Raw genomic sequence first — 16,557 nt, forward strand, 5'->3', positions numbered from 1 at the left:
TGCTATACACACTGGATGTACAGGCTCCTCTGATGAGCCCGACTTGTGTCCTTTCAGAATAGGCTACCCACAGATCAAACTTCTAGATTTAATGAAGCATTTAACAGGGAAGTCACCACATTTGTGAATAATTCGCATAGATACCCTTCAAAACAGAAGAATGGATTGTGTGCCCTAAAGTTCGCTTGTATTTTATTTTTTTAAAGCTCAACAAAACCAGTTGATCTCATAAAAAGATGCGGGTTCATCTCACAAGCCATTTCTTGCTTATAAAAACAGGAAAAGTGGAGTCTACGTGCTCCAAAGAAAGCTTAAAAGAAGATTAATTAATTAATTAAGAATCTGTTCTTCTGAGTGCAACAGGATCCGAGTAACAAGTGAACTTTTCATTTCCAGTAATAGCAGAAATTACCTCAATAGCATGATTGTGAGCACCCGTGGGGCCATAATGTGAATGGTCTTTATTAAGGCATAGACTGAACTTCTGACTATCTTTCTTTCAGTCATTTCCACAGGCTATAAACAGCGCCTGGCTTGTTGCTATTAAAAGAGTCTAAAGATGACAATGCTGAAAAGCATTACTGTTTAAGTACTCCAGGCTTGACGTTAACATGAAAAATATTTTCTTGAAAGTAAAGTGAATTTGGGTTCTTCTAAACGTTAGAGTTTCCTTCAGAAATGTTTATGTGGAATACTTGTGATATATTGGGACACGGTCTTGGTTTTATATTTTTCATTTTAATTGCTGATCATTACCTCTCAGCTTTGCTTGACTGTGGACCATGGGAAAATGTCTTGGGGCCAGTGGGTTCACACACTTTTTATGTTTTCTTGGTGTTATTTTCTGCCCGTGTTACTACCTGACAAAAGAGCCCGGTCTTGGTTAACGATCAGCCCTCATTATATAGATATCTTTACCACAAATGACTGTTCTGAGGAACAATCTTTCCAGTATAACACAGTATTTTCTAAAATGATGCTAAGTAAAAACTAGAGAAATCCGTGATCTGCCGAGGTGATATTGAAGACATATCTCTTGTGCACAGCAGACCTACGCATTAATCCTATGTTTTGGGGTCTTTAATTGCTTTAAATATTTGCTTCTAGATCTGTGTTTCACACATCTTATTTACATGGTTTATTTTTCATTTTGTGAACAAATCGATAACCAGACAGACTCTTTACCACACTGGATTAGTTTTATTTATTCTCTTTGAACTTGATTAAAAAGCTGTCAAACATAAGTCTACATTTTATCAGCAGAATACTTTTACAAAACAGGGTAGGAGATGTGTATAGCTGGAAACATACATTTCAAAATGAAACAATATTTGATATATTCTAGACAGTTACCCTTTTGTTTATCCATGACAACTGAAACTAACCATCAAATGCATAAATTGATTCAAGTCTAGCCAAGTAATCCTAAGGGCATATGAAAAGGCTTTTTTTTAAAGGTCTTTCTAGATGAATTTAATGTAGTTCACCAATAAAGCATCCTCAGGAGCACAATACAAATGCTACAGAACATGAGATAGCTGGGGAAAGCGGGCAGATGTACAGTGTGATGAAGAATCAAAATGGATGTTACATTAAAATGAGCAGTCATGCAATGTCTTCATTTCATGTACTGCACTGAAGTAAAAACGCCAAAGTTCCGATTTCAGTTGTATTTTTTGAGGCACTGTAATGCAAATAATGAGACTGTGTTTTGTTGGCTTTTTCTTTTTTCAGTAATTTGTTTAAATGTAATAGATTGAATCCTTTCTTCAGTTTGTGATGTAGGGGACTTGATAATTCATCGTGTATTTAACTTTCAATCCATATCAAAGGGAAAGGTAAATTATACTCAAATTCCCTATAAGCTATGCTGTATCCGTTTTAATTTGTTGTGTTTGATATACATATTTATTCCATTTCCCATCAATCTCCTCAATTATTCTTTGTCTTTCTGTGCCATTGCATATGTTGGTAAACAGCATTTTCTATGGTCCTTGGCCATATGCTGTATGCTCAGCTTGCAAAAAACTGACACTTGGAGTGCTAGCATAATGAAACTCTCAAAGGGTTAATGCGGAATACATATAGGCAAATGTTGACAATATTTTTTATTCCAATGTTTGAAAATTAAACACAAAATCATCATTAAGTTTTCACAAAACGAGGCATCTGTCACTTGAAAGAAAAAGAAATATTTCAGAAATATGTTTACAGAAATGTAAAAATATTAGACATCAAGACAGATGTGAACGCTTTCAATAACAGGCCCTGTCTGTCAGTCTTCCTCAGAGCCGAAGATCTTGCTGTACTCACTCAGCATAAGTTCAACTATCTGATTTTGGTACAGCATGTGGACTGCCATGTTCCCTGTCTCCTTTTCAGGTCTAAGGAGTGTTGGTCCAAACACAATTCCTAAGCTTTGTGTTGACATAAGATTCACGGATTCCTTGGCTGCTATCCTGTTGACGAAAGGAAATAATTGGTTAAAAAACAGGGATGTCAAAGGAGTCGCTGTTGCATTCAAAGTATACAGAGGCACTTTCCTTTCTCGCTCACTCTCCTACTGGGGATGTTTATTTGGTTGAGTTATTGAAAAGGAAGAAAAGAGGGAGAGAAGTGACAACTTCTGCCAATCTGACAAGTAATGAAAGGTGATTCAGCCACAAGATGTGTGTGAAATGGAGAGCTAAAGACCCACTTAGGATTCACTTATACCAGGGCACGATTTTCTGCTGCTTTCTCGTGAATGCCCATTATTTCAGGTGTATGTCGTAAGGGAATAACTTCTGGGCTCATACATTTAGATATTGAAAATAGAGGTTGCCCTTTCTGTTAAGATAATCAAGCAATGTTAATGGTAACAGTTTTGGTGGCTTCAGGGAAAAATCTCTTTGCTTCTTGTAGCATGGTCTCCTGTGCTGAAAGAGTTGGGAAAACATAAAAGGGTCCTTAATATAAAGCTCATATGAAATGCATCCCTTCAGCTAATTTAAATCCAATAAAGTTAGTATGCTCACAAATGGATTGTGAAATTTATATAACTGAAAAGACTTTTGCGTGCCTTATCCTGACAAGAAATTTCTTAAAGGACACTGAAACCACATACCTTAATGGGATGGCTTAGAAAACAATGGTAAGGATTATAACCTTTGATATCTTTATTACCCACAAATTATGAGAGGAGGACCATTATTATTAAAAGTTGATCTTTTGTCTGTATTAAGACTTAATATTCTTGTGGAAATGACATTAAGGATTGAGAAGCCTGGACTAAGAACAATATTGGTTTAATGGACAGAGGTTAGGTAGGCAGTTTTGCATAAATCTCTGCAGCGGTGAGTGTGGACTAAATAAAAATCTATTTCCTTTCACCCTCCAGAATATCTAAAATATTCTAGGCTGGAAAGTAAATACAGATATATTACAAATAAATTACATAGCTTTACAAGGAATATGAACTAAATGTAACTTTAATGTGTAAATGAATTTACTTCCCTAACCTGGTAGCTTTAACTTAAATACTCCAAGCGGGCTTTGGAAGCCAAGTTCTTCTTTTATTCGTCTCTTCCTATTTGTCACTCATTTACCTTTGAAAAATCCAGACAGCAATTTTAAAATCATCGTAGCTATCTCTGTTTTGCTCTATCTACTGCCGAACTTACAGTAAGTTAAACTGTAAGTGAATGAAACTTCATGAGATGTGAGTTCAGGTTCCTGGTATGCTGCAAAACAAAAAGTGTCGTCTTGTGGATTTCTGCCAATCTTGTCATATACCACATTCCTTGAACGCTGATGCTCATGGATTTTTCCACATCTAAATAGAAAACATTACTTAGTTCTGCCTCATGCTTTTAACTGTGGTGTCCATTGCATAAAACACTCTCCATATGGCACTAATCAGATTGGCTCAATTATTAGTTTCTTAAAATACACCATCTTTATTATAAATTTAAAAAAATAATTATGTTTCCTCTGTGGTAAGATTAACATATCATCACTTAGGAGTCCAAAAAGTCTCAGAAGTTAGTAGTTTTGTTGCCAAACGGCTGCGTGGGTTTCTGATGGACGTCACACATATTTATCACAATTAAAAAAGTTTGTAACGAGTGAAAACGTTTTCCTGAATGCCACTAATGCAAAAGGACGTATAAGGAGCTTGAGTTATCCCTGTGAGAAGAACTTGTTTCTGCTGAACTTTTTATAGGCTAGATGTTGGAAAACTTATACAGTATTTTCAGATGACACAGACATAGAGAGGGATGGGGGGTTCACCAGGGAAAAGTCATACTGAGAAGCTGTACACTTTATAATATTAGAGATTAATTTAGTACTAGCCATGGCTTTGCAATGAGGTGGCATTGACGATGGACAGCTGGATGAGAAACACTTTGCAGGGAGCAGGAGACAAAAAAAAAAAAAAAAAAAAAAAAGGACCATAGATGAGCAGAATCAGAAAAAAAGTGGTCAGGGATAAAGGGCCTGATGAAGTGAAAGAAAAGGAAGGATCTGATTTCCTTGTTCTGTAAAACTCAGAGCAAGATCGTAGAATCAGAATCATGTTGGAAAAGACCTTCAAGATCATCAAATCCAACCATCAAGATGTTGTTTCTGATGTGAACACAGAAAATAGAAGATGGATGGCCAGTTGCTGTGCCCTCATTTGCCATCTTTATTAAGCAGAATGATTCCCCTTGCCTTTCCTGGAGATGCCCATGCTAAGTCCTGTTTGAGTGATGTTGCTGCCAGCCATGGTCTACAATCACTTAGGTATCACAAAGTGAGAGTATGGCATAAACCTTGATGTTCCTTGGCAATGCCAAGGAACCTGCTGTCTGGTTTGGTGCAGCGATATGAAGCATGAAAACATCCACATATATATGAGGCCCCTAAACTAAAGTTAGTGAAATAATTATTGTGTGGATAAAACCTCTTGAAAATTCATGATGTTTTCTGTCTCTTGCAATTGCACTTCTTTTCATGATCGTAATAACAACAACAAAAAAAATTCTAAGCCAAGCAAACAGGAATACTTTTCAGGAAAGTTGGAGTATTTAAATGAGTTGTGGCAAAATACAGATACTGGAGGGAAAGAAGGAAGGAATTTAATCCAGACTGAAGAAAATAAATATGACTTTCGGACCTTTTGCCATTTTAAATTACAAATATTTACCAATGAGATTTCACAACTGCTGATTTTTTTTCATCCGCCCACCCCCTCCCAAAAAAAATGGAAATAAAAAATCAAAGCAAAACAAAAGCAAATGTACTCAATTAAAACAGTTACCTAAGCTGCTAAGTGAAATTCTATTACAAAAAAAAAAAAACTTTAAAAAATGGGCAATAGTTCCTTTTTTTGGCACAGAAAATAAAAGAGCAGAGAGAGCGATACACCGTTTGCAACATGAAAAATGGAAGGAAATTACAGAGATATGTCTTGTAAAGCACAAAAGAAAGGAGCAATGATCCATCAATTTATGATTATTTTAGAAACAATCTATAATCGAGTGCTACAGATATTGGAACCATATCAAGAAATTGCAGGGCATTATGGTGTGCAAGACTTTTTCCCCCCAGATAAGTGATCTGAATTCCTAATATCAAGAATGGTGTTGGTCCTTAAATATTACAAGCCAGGAAACAGAAAGTACAGCTCTCATTATTAATAGTAATGAAATTAATGATGTATTGAAACAGCAGAAGTGTGTGATAGGAGGACTGAAGTGTCAATGGCAGATATATAAGCAAGAATATTTAGAATTTATGCTTTGGCTGTTGCCAAGGCAACTGTGAGCTGGAAAGCGTGTGACTGAGAGCAGGGCAACCCTACAACTGAGAGGGTCACTGTATGGTGAGTTTGGCTTTCTAGTTTCATTAAACCTACATTTTTCAAACTCCCTAAATAAAATTGTTATTAATTTTGACATTTGGAAAGCACACTGGATTATTACTTCAAACAAGCTAGGTGTTAGGAAATGTTCTTCATCCATTTCTGCTCTGTAGAAATGACTGAGGAGGAGAAAGCATTTCAACAGTGACTGATTCCTCACCATTTTAATGTTCTTACTGCACATAAATAAACAGATAAGTCGGTGTCTTTAGGGAGGAAAATCCCAGTTGGAAAGGAGCTGTCTTAATGTAAGATGAAGCATGTTTGGGAGTAGAGCTGCCCTTTGCCAGCTGAGGTGGGAATGGCTCCCTCCAACTTAGTAATCTCTTACTGTTCTAAGTTATATTTAAGGGCAAATTTTCAATGGGTTCAAAGAGCCTGCTGCTCTTCCATGAACCAGAAATATTGCCTATGATTAAGGGCAGCATATTACAAAATGAGGCTGATCCCTAATTTTGAGAAAAAAAAAAACGGGAAAGTAAGAAAGAGTCATCTGGTAAATACTGTGGACCAGAATGACAGGTGTAGGAAATGAAATTCTCTGAAGCCAGCAGGTGACTAAGAGATAAAAGTAGGTTTTCTTGTAAGAACCTTGTCCATCAGCATTCTGCACAATATTTTATTCAATTGGTGAAGTCACTGCCATGAAGGATCAAAACCAAAGATCTAAACAAAGGCTAAGAGAGATTAAAGATTACGAGGAATACTCTCCAGAAAGGAAAGAATACATATTTATGACAACCATTTTCTTGATATAAAAACTAACTCTCTACAGGATTAGGAATGGACTGCCCCATTCTGTGGGTTTTGTATCTTTGCTGAATTGTGCTAGCAACAACTAGCCAGATGGTTTTATCTGCAAATTCCTCTGTTTTGCGCCAGGGGGTGAAAGTCTGTACATTCCTTTGATTTGCCTTACCAATAATTATCCTCAAATTATCCAATATTGGTTTCCTATATGTAGTCAGAGATATGCAAATGCGTTTTATCTTCAGAGCTCTGTCCTGGGGATGCCTCAGCTGCCTTGTCAACTGAGTTTACTCACCTCAGATATCGCTGTCTTAACAGACCTTATCACCACACTATGATGGGGTAGTTTTCATGTAGTAGTTGTCTGATTTTTGATATTGCAGAGCTCATGATCAATTTGAACATGTAAAAATCTGACTTTTACGACGAACAACATTCAACTCAGTGTTTTATGCTCTCCTCCGTCGCAAAAGCTGCTTCCCAGGTTTTAAAAAATAACAGGTATTACATACTTTGCTTTAGTGACAAGACATTTGGGGGAGAAATCATCCAAGCTTGAAATAAAATCTTTATTGAAAGCAATTCTATATCCATGCCAGTCAGATGCTTTGTATGATCGGAAGAGATGTCCCTGGGGAAAGCTCGGCACAGTAGACAGGGTTGATTACTTGGACCTCCTGTCAGTTCTTAACTCACTGAAAATGGCTGAGGCATTCAGCACAACTTTGTTTCCTTTATTTGGAAGTAAAGTTAATATACTTACCTTAACTGTGCCAAATGTACTGGAAAATAACCTGATAATAAAACGTACCATCCTACTAAGTGATAATGTCTGTGTGTGTATAAGCACATTTTGGCTGGGCTTATGCAGATGGGTTTTTCAGTGTTAAAAGCGAAACGTGAGTACAAAACGATGCACAGATAAACTACCAGGTTTCTTCTGGGTGTATTTCCTTTCTACATGTGTCCTGTTACATACTCTTCCGAGATGCAGAGTATTACTGCAACATCATTTTCTAATGTAAACTTAGGTCAGTTTAGCTATAGTGATTGTTCTTAATTCAGAACTTAAGTGCTTTTTGGTACCAAAAACACAACTGAACTACAAAATTTGGCCATTGACAGTCATCCTAAAATGCAAGCAACAATTTAAAAGGTGTCCTTTTATAAATGGTCCTTGCAGAAATGTCCATTTCCCAAGGGAACTCTGTTGCCAGCTTAGGACAGACAGCTAAGTATAGAGGAGGAGCATGTGGCCTACGCACTACTTAACCCATCTTGAGAGACTTACTGAAATAATTGGTGGTTAAGTGAGCCTCTGATGCCATAAGCTCTACTTATGTAAACTGTTCAATTCATTGCACTGCAATGTAGATAAAATTAAAATTTAGCCATAAATTCGGATTCTTGATATTTTATGAATGCAAACTAAACTTCATTATTATTTATGTCCTGGCTTTATGGATGATTTGCTCAGTTGTATTATAGTGGTATTCACCAGCTGATGAAGCTAAGAAAAAGCAAATATTATCAGTTGAATCCCTAGCTTGCTGTTTGTGAAATCTGTATGGCTTGTTACGTACTGGGGGGGGGAGCCTTGTGTGTGTAGCTATAACCTGAGATTCGTGCTTATTGCAGACTTCTAAAACACTACAGTGACTGCCTTTTACATGAGATTTCTTCTCCAGCAAACATACACAGTGCACAGATCACAGTGGGCTAATAGAGTTTCAAGCTATTTCCTTCTGCCAGTGCAAAACGCCAAGGTACTCTTTCATCCACAGGTTAAATTTGAAACAATAGCTAAGTGTGGTAATAGAGAAACCAGGTCACGGTGTTTGATACATTATGAGAAGGGTCAGAAATGGTTCAGACATACTTAAGAGCTTTCTTTCACTGAACACAGCCTCAATGGCTTCTGGCCTACAGAAACTCCATAGGCTTCCTGTAGTCTGCAGCTGTAGGTTTGTATTACATTTCTTTGGGAAAAATCCCTTCTCCTTGGTTGCACTGAGGCAAAAGAATGAGCCCTTGATGCGGTCTTCTTTTGCATACTAAATTTTAGAGCTGACCAATGACTGGCTATATATGGGATCTGGACAGCTGACAGGGAACTGGTGCAAGAGTAGGCTTCCTCAGGGGATCTCCTGCTTGCCTTACAGCATGAGCCCTGCTTGGACAGACTGCCCTGGAGTCCAGCCCAAAATAAAAATAAGTTAGCTCTGAAGATCAGTTCACAGCTGGCAGAATAAACTCCAAAAACATGAAGAAAAGCATTTATTCTGGCTTACTCTAATTTAATGAGAGAACTGCTTAAAATAAAGTGTTTTTCACCATTGAGTGAACTTTGCTACCTGTGTGACATCCTTTCTGGGAGCACGTGTGCTCTTACCTCTGCCCACATCATGCAGAGCACCTGTCTTGTGAAGAAAGCCTTTGTTCTCCAGGTGACTGAGAATATTTGTCTAAAGGGACACAGGCAGAATGTAGGGTCCTAGTTTCATAACATGCTTTGGAGGACCTTCCCTTTTCCTCCTCATGGCCTCCAAACCGAGCTGTTGCCTCATGAAAAGGACAGGGTGGCTTGGTACCTGCCGTGTGTCAAAGAGAGCCTGAAACCACGCATCGTCCTGCCTCCCTTGTGAGGCCCCATCAGGGAGCCTGGGGAAGTGGGAACCACAGGTCTGATGTGTTCTTCAGTTGTGTGCTAATCAATAATTGTATCTTGCCAATGCACAGGCATTTCTGGGAACAGAAAACTGGCCCACCATTGCCATGCTAACAGATGCACTCATTACAAGTTAGAAACTCATGCCAGGGATTCTACCATCTCATGTGCTTAGGACTATGTCATGTGCTGATCAACATCATGTCTTGACAAGGTGCCTGCATTTTCCTCAAAGGGCCATAACTCAGATCTGATTTAGGAAACAAGCTTGTGAAGAGTGCAGTAGTTCTTATACTATGATATACAAGCTATGTCTTGGGCATCCTATTCCAGCTCCTGATCTGGGCAAAGACTTGGGTCCTGCGCCTCCAAATCATCTCGTGTCAAATAAATGGATTTTGACTTTTATAAGCAATGTCTTTTCACATGATCTTCCTTCATTCTGCAAATGTTCCATGTCTCCCTTTTTGGAACTGACCCAAGTGGGTGACTTGTTAAGATCTCCTTTTACTGAGGGCACACTGCCCTCTCAGTTTGTCTTGGTTTTTAACATTTTGTGACTGAATGCAAGCTTGTTCTGACTAATACTTACAAGACTGGAGAGGAGGAGATCTGGCTAGCCTATGATATCACAGTGCAAGCCTGGCACTTGCTGTTTGGGGACAGCCACTTCCTTTGCAGTCAGCTGGTGGCCATGGACTTCCATAAGGAGCATCTCAAACTCCTCTTGCTGCAGCTCCACTCACAAGACATTCATTTCTGCCCTAACACCCATGTAGAAGCACATATATCTCAAGCAACAGCAAGCTCCTCACTGAAGCCACACTGCCACTGCAAGCACAAGTCAGTACAGGGGAAGGAATGGGAGAGAACAAAACCACCCATGGCAGATGTTAGGCAGATGCTGATACACTTAGAGGTGTCTGGATAGTAGAGATAAAGGCAGTGTGAGACTAAATAGAATAATGTATGTTCAGATCGAGATATAATGCACAGAATCCTTTATTGTATTTTTGGTTGCTGATGTAACTTCTGTATTTATTTTTTTTTTAATTCTGATTATTTCCTGCAGCATAACCAGTTTACTGTAAAGCCCAACCTGTCAGAGGTCCTAGATCTGCATGCTTTTGTGGCCTGTGTAGCTCAGAAGGCAACAGATGATAGTCCGATATGAATAAAGCTTTAACTTCTTAAATAGCTTCTTTTTCAAAAAAATTCAAGAATATCTTAAGCTACATTTCCTTCTAACATTAAAAATGAAAAGCAGTTAGTAACAATCGCCCTTAAATCAAGAATTATAAATATAGAACCTTTATCATCAGCACAGCACATCCAAAAATGTCTTTGTAAAATAAATCAAATTATATGAGTTAATTGATTCCAGGCAACATCAGCAACTGCAGGTGGAAACTGAATAACAGGATGTTTATTAATGAAGGACTATTAATCAAAATTGACAATATCAATTCCTGTTTCTTTTATTTGAATTCTACCTGCAAAATCTATGGAGATACTTGCCAAATGTTTAAATAAAAATTTTAAAGCAAAGAAGATGCTAGCACTTGGGATTTTAGCTTTAGATGTAGGGCTATTTGTTTAAACAGTGAAAGGATATCCTAAATCCAATTTGACAGGCAATGCCAAAGATGCCAGTGGTAATTAATTAGCACTTAATTTAGACCACAGAACAACAGGATATGGAATTGGTGCTCAGTGCCATTTCCCCTTAGGCTTCATCTCATGAGGGTCAGGAGTATGCCTGTTGCATTGAAGGTCAGTAAATAAATTGGGGGAACACATTGACGCTGGACTTTTCATGATAGATATCCTTCACCCTTATTACTGCCTCTGGCTATCGCTGATGAGAAAAGGGCTGTGATTGTTCTGTGAAGAATGCTGTGCACAAGGCTGAGCTGAGCAAGGTAATGTTTGAACTCACGCCTTGTGCAGTGATTGTGCTGGATGCTCTCCATGGATTGAGAGCTCTGTCAACTTTGCGTTGGGCTGGAAATAAACTTCTAACTGTAGCAAAGAAAGCCTGAGGAACGCTGACAGGCGAGAAAATTCACTAAAAAGCAGTGCTTAAGCCTGCTAAATTTTTGAGCTCAGCTTTAGATTAAGCATAATTAAAATCAATGCAAAATTTTAATGTGAGGTTAGAAACTAGGTCAGCGAGGGAAAAAAAAAACACATTTCCTTATTATCCTCTTTGTCTTAATAATATTTGATACTCCTCCATAAAGCAAAAGTCTCTTAATAAAGTTGGATTAATGAGTCTAGCAGCATTTTTTTGGATGGGGACTGATGCTTTGACATACCATGCTCAGTAGTGGACAAACAAAACATATGCTGCAAAAACAAAGCAGAGCCACCAGTTCTGCTGGTAACTCAGGCATTTTAGTGAGATGATGGAAGAGGCTGCCTTTCTACAGCACACCCAAAGCAGAGGAAAACACAGAGGAAACCCTATGGAGCCTTATTCACAGATGCACATAAATTGCATTGCTTGGTTCAGATTTAGTAGCAAGAAAAACAAAAGGACAATGAGAGTTAATATGATAGCATCTTGTCTCCTCCCAGTAAATTAAATGCCTCTGCCAGCCAGCATCATGCACTACTTCCAGTAATCTCTACCCTTCTTTCTAAAGAGCAGCTCAGGTGGAAGAGTGCCTGCAAACCTTAACCATACTCTACTAGCACAATTTTATAAGCCTTGTTCCCCGGCAGAGCTGTTTGTGTTGCTACATTAAGAAAACACTGAGTTAGATACAAGTCCGTGCTCAGAAAATTTATTTTGGAAGCCTCTAGTTAACAGTTATTTTAACTTTGCTTGCTTAATCACACCCTTTGCTGCATCTCTCTTGACAGTGATTGAAATTCTGATTCCTATGGAAGTCGCTGACAAACCTCCCACCGACCAGGAGTAGAATGGAATCCAAATTCCACTTTGTATAATATTAAATAGTCTCAGTTGTGATGATATCTACTTTTACTGAGTGGAAATATTGCTTTTGACTATGCTCAATCTATAACCTCTTGCAGCTTTCAATTATAGTACTTTTCTGCTACAGTAATCCAGTTGACAGTACAAGCTCAGCCCTGACATGACTTACAGCTTCGAAATGACAACTGGTTGGAATTTTGAGTGGAGATGCTAAACTTTGGCCAACCTGCTCAGAAATCCATCTTTTCTGGAAAGTCCAGAGCTTCTTGTGCCAAACTTAGCCGTGTTTTGCTCACAGCACATTGTTTTTGTCCAGTGTCAGGAAAAAAATTATTCAGTTTTGTGAGACAACCAGTGTTTTGTTGTTGAAACTGGAGAATGTGGCAAAGAATTTCACAAAAGTCAGGGAACAAACTTTCACTGATAGTTTCCTTTTCTGTGAGGTCTTAAATATGCAATAACTTCAGAAATTGCTTTGTCTCCTGTCCTTTTAAATCTGCAGAGCCCTCTGAATATTGGTCTATTAATTGTCCTTAATCTAAAACCTAGTCTTTCTACACACTATCATCATCTTGTTCTTTGAAATAAAGTCTTCCCGACCCAGTGCTTTGCCCAATAGAAATGATTTTATACGGGATCTAACCTCAACCAGGATTCTTAGTCATTCATGTTCAGTTCTGAGCTCTCCACAAGCTACAAGTGCAACATATATGTATTGCATTTGTATCAGATTTGAAAGATGCTTTAACATGCCTCCCAGCATCACGATTGTTTCAGCACTGATATTGAACACGAGTAGGATGAATATATCTCTTAAATGCAGTAGTGAGTATGTGCCGTGAGTCTTTGATTTCTTTAAACTTATTTACATTTTACTAGCCCTTGAGCAATGAATTTACTATGTCAGCATTGTCTTTTCTACTTACACTTTGTCTGTCTTGTCCACTCACCTTAGCTTGATGTTTATTTTTTGTGCACGTGTATAGTCCACTGCACTAAATGCAAGAACTGCCTGGAGTGCAGGATTTTCCATATATTGTTTCTTTTTAAGATGCACCCTTTGCAGTGCAGTAAGTTCTGTGATATTTTCTAGCTTTAAACTGGCTTCTGCTTTTCTTATTTGTTCATTTTTAAGTCAAGCATTTTTTCACATACGTACTATTTGCAGAGGACTGTTGAACTAACTACTTTTCACTTCACCAAAATCTTTAGTTCTCTATGTAGACAGCTCTGCCTCTCTCAATTGTTTTTCTTCTATCTTTGAAGCTCTAATACAAAACATTGTTAACTTGAAATGGTCAGACTTGCAATTATCTTCTTCTTTCTGATCCTGCCCAAAGTCAAAATTTAGAAAAGCCAGTGAGGATGCACACAATTCACTTAGTACTCCTAACCCAGACCACACTTGACTCAAAAACCAGACGTTCAGTGTTGATGTTTGTATCATGGGAAAGTCATCACTGGGTTAGACCTTGTTCAAAAAGCAGTGTCTGCATCAAATCTCTCCATCATAACTTAGACAAAATAAAAAACTTAGACAAAAATAAAAAGACTCAAAACACCCTTTCACCAAGGTGAAAGATATTTGATGCCTGATTAGCAGATATGTTATGAACTTAATGGATAGAACACGGTCACAACATTTTTTGAAAACCTGCTAAGTTTTTGAAAATACTGATTCTTTGGAGTGTGATGGTTAGTATGACAGAAATCTAAAAGATGTACTCAGTTCCATTTATTTGAAGATAGTTCTGTGGAATTTAAAATGATATTATGACTTTGTCTTATATAATTCTAGAGCACATCTCGTGAAAATGCTGCATAGGTTAAAAACAAACAAACAAACTCATACTGAGTAGCTGGGAAGATGAGTATGTTGCTTACAAATATATCTGAAACTTGCAGTTTAGGATGGTCTAGCTTAGGTCCCTTGCATGCCTAGGGAATCCAAGTGAGATCATGGATAATAATGATATTACTTGTGCTTATTTGAAAGGGAAGATCACAAAATTCCCTTGGCCACTTGGTCCATCCCTGTTCCTCTCTTCTCCTTTCTGTGCCAACAAACGTAATGAAGCATTTCTATGAGGTACTCTCCTTATCCATCCTTTCCTCCTAAGTTCTTCAGTCCCACTCCTGCCCCATGCAAAACTGCCAGTGGGGTCTGCCCCAGCTCTCCTCTCCTTACTCCCCTTCTGCTTTGTGACGGTGACAGGAATGTGGTGCAGAAGCATTTCTGAAGACCACCGTATCGCTCTGGAGGGGATGTGGCAATGTCATCTAGTGATGGGACTGAGATTGGTGTAGAAGCCCCAGCTTAGAAGAAGTGATTAGTGGCATCTTGGGGACCAGGGGAGGAGGCAAATAGGCACAAGCTTGGCTGGAGCTAGCCACTGCACAGATTTCTGATTTTACATTGCACCATAATGCATAATGTACAGAAAGATAAATATTTTCCATTCAGCAACATCTTGCTGTATTTTCATCTAAATCTATAATTTTAATTATAAAGTGAACATAACCTGTATCAAATTATAATTTTGTTAACATATTGAATGAGGACAGGAAAAATAAATACCAGATTTTATACTGTACAGACACATGAAGGTATAGTAAAAAAATCTGGTTTCCTTGACCACATTGTCATAATATGCATATATAACTGCTTATTGAATCCAGGCTGTGTAGACAACAGAAAGAACACTGGCTCCATACCATCACAATGCATGCCCACAACAAAGAGGAGGAAAGAACAGGCTCTTTCATTGTGTGTGTCTAAGTATTACCAACATAAGGGCTAAAAACATTACCTCTGTCTGAAGTGTATCTATATATCCATGCATAAGTTATTAAGTGGGCTCCCTGAGCACAGTTGCTGAAAATATTAATATATTCAAATTATATTCTAGCTACTGCAAAAACAGTAGATCAGACAAATATATTAAAATCTCTTCAGACAAAAGGAGTCATGTTATTTATAAAGTTCCTACCCTCCCTTACTGGAACACAAACCTTCATTGTATATAATATATGAGAATGCAAGATGATCCTTAGATGTCAAAATGTGGCTTCAAGTTTGAATGTAATCATAAAACAGTGACTCTAATGCTTGCCATAAACAAATTGTCACTGGTATTATGTAACTTAGACTATTCACAAAGCATAAAAGAAAGGAAGAATAAAAGGTAGCTGCCAAAAACTGTGGGCCCAATGACGGTTGTGCCAAATTGCATTTGCAGTCTGGGAATTGCAAACACAGCATGGAATTCAGATTTGCACTCCCTAGTGCTTGGGCTGCTCCTATGGCTTAAATAAGAGCAAGATAAAGGCTATTTCTTGAGTCAGTTTAGACTGCAAACAGCAACCAGTGGCTTTTGCAGCCTCCTCTGCTCGTTTTTTCCCAGAGGGAAAAGCAGGATAAAAGTTCTTATATTGCTGTAGGACGCTCTTTTGGATGGAGTGGCCAACTAGAATGCAAAAAAACATAGCTGATCTACACAGCAACCCAAAAGCAAGCACCTCTCTCAGATCTGGTTTGCTGTCTTGGATTGTTCATCTTAATCAGCATTTGTGGTACCACCTCATCAGTTTGACACCTTCTTGTGAACTCCAGGAAAGATGGCACAGAAGGTTTGCAACAGAAGAAGGTATATCATGTCAGAATGCCTGGTCTGTGAGCAGCAATTAATCAGTCATAGAGAGTTTTCCTCACCTTAGGCTTCAGGACTAATATATATCTGATATACACAGCTTCAAATCCTGCTAATGGTTGTGTGAAGGCCCTTTATCAGGACAGCCCCTGAACAATGTTTTTACCCACCTCCTTTAAAAAGTAAAATGACTTTTTTTTTTTTTTTTTTTTTTTAACCACAGCCTGAAATAATTGTTTGAGCAGAGATACTGGTTTAACTCATTATGAATTATTAGTGGAAAAGTAAGTCTCAGAAGTATGTTACATCTGAAATATTTTTCATCACTTGAACATGTGCCGTCCAGAACTGGCCCTGTTCTACCAGGCACTGGGAACAAACACTTCGCATTCACAGATGCTCCTAATTTGGTGTGGTTTAGAGTGTAATTTAGATCAAACGTATCCATGTAAATGAGTCAGGGTTTCTTAATTAGGTGCCTCTAAAGAAAAAACTTGGACCACATCAGTAGGTGTGGGTGTGGTGCCCACAATACTGGAATCTTTCTATAGACGAAGCTTAGTTTTGTTCAGACACACTGTAGGTTTTTCTTTTTTTTTTTCCTCTTCTTTCTTCCTTCCTTCCTTCCTTCCTTCCTTCCTTCCTTCCTTCCTTCCTT

The 16,557-nt window shown here is 38.1% G+C and overlaps 1 protein-coding gene across 1 annotated transcript in view; it reads right to left on the reverse strand.

Moving 5' to 3' along the window:
• Nucleotides 1–1,178: 1,178 nt before the first annotated feature.
• Nucleotides 1,179–16,557, reverse strand: part of ARHGAP15 (Rho GTPase activating protein 15) — a 316,032-nt gene continuing 300,653 nt past the window's right edge. The window contains exon 14 of the mRNA XM_042877717.1: nucleotides 1,179–2,459. Within this exon, the coding sequence (XP_042733651.1) occupies nucleotides 2,276–2,459 (184 nt within the window). The 3' untranslated portion in view covers nucleotides 1,179–2,275. The remainder of the gene's footprint in view (nucleotides 2,460–16,557) is intronic.

Source organism: Lagopus leucura, unplaced genomic scaffold (genome assembly GCF_019238085.1).
Source record: "Lagopus leucura isolate 7727_CA_CO unplaced genomic scaffold, USGS_WTPT01 Super-Scaffold_100019, whole genome shotgun sequence".
NCBI classification, from domain to species: Eukaryota; Metazoa; Chordata; class Aves; order Galliformes; family Phasianidae; genus Lagopus; species Lagopus leucura.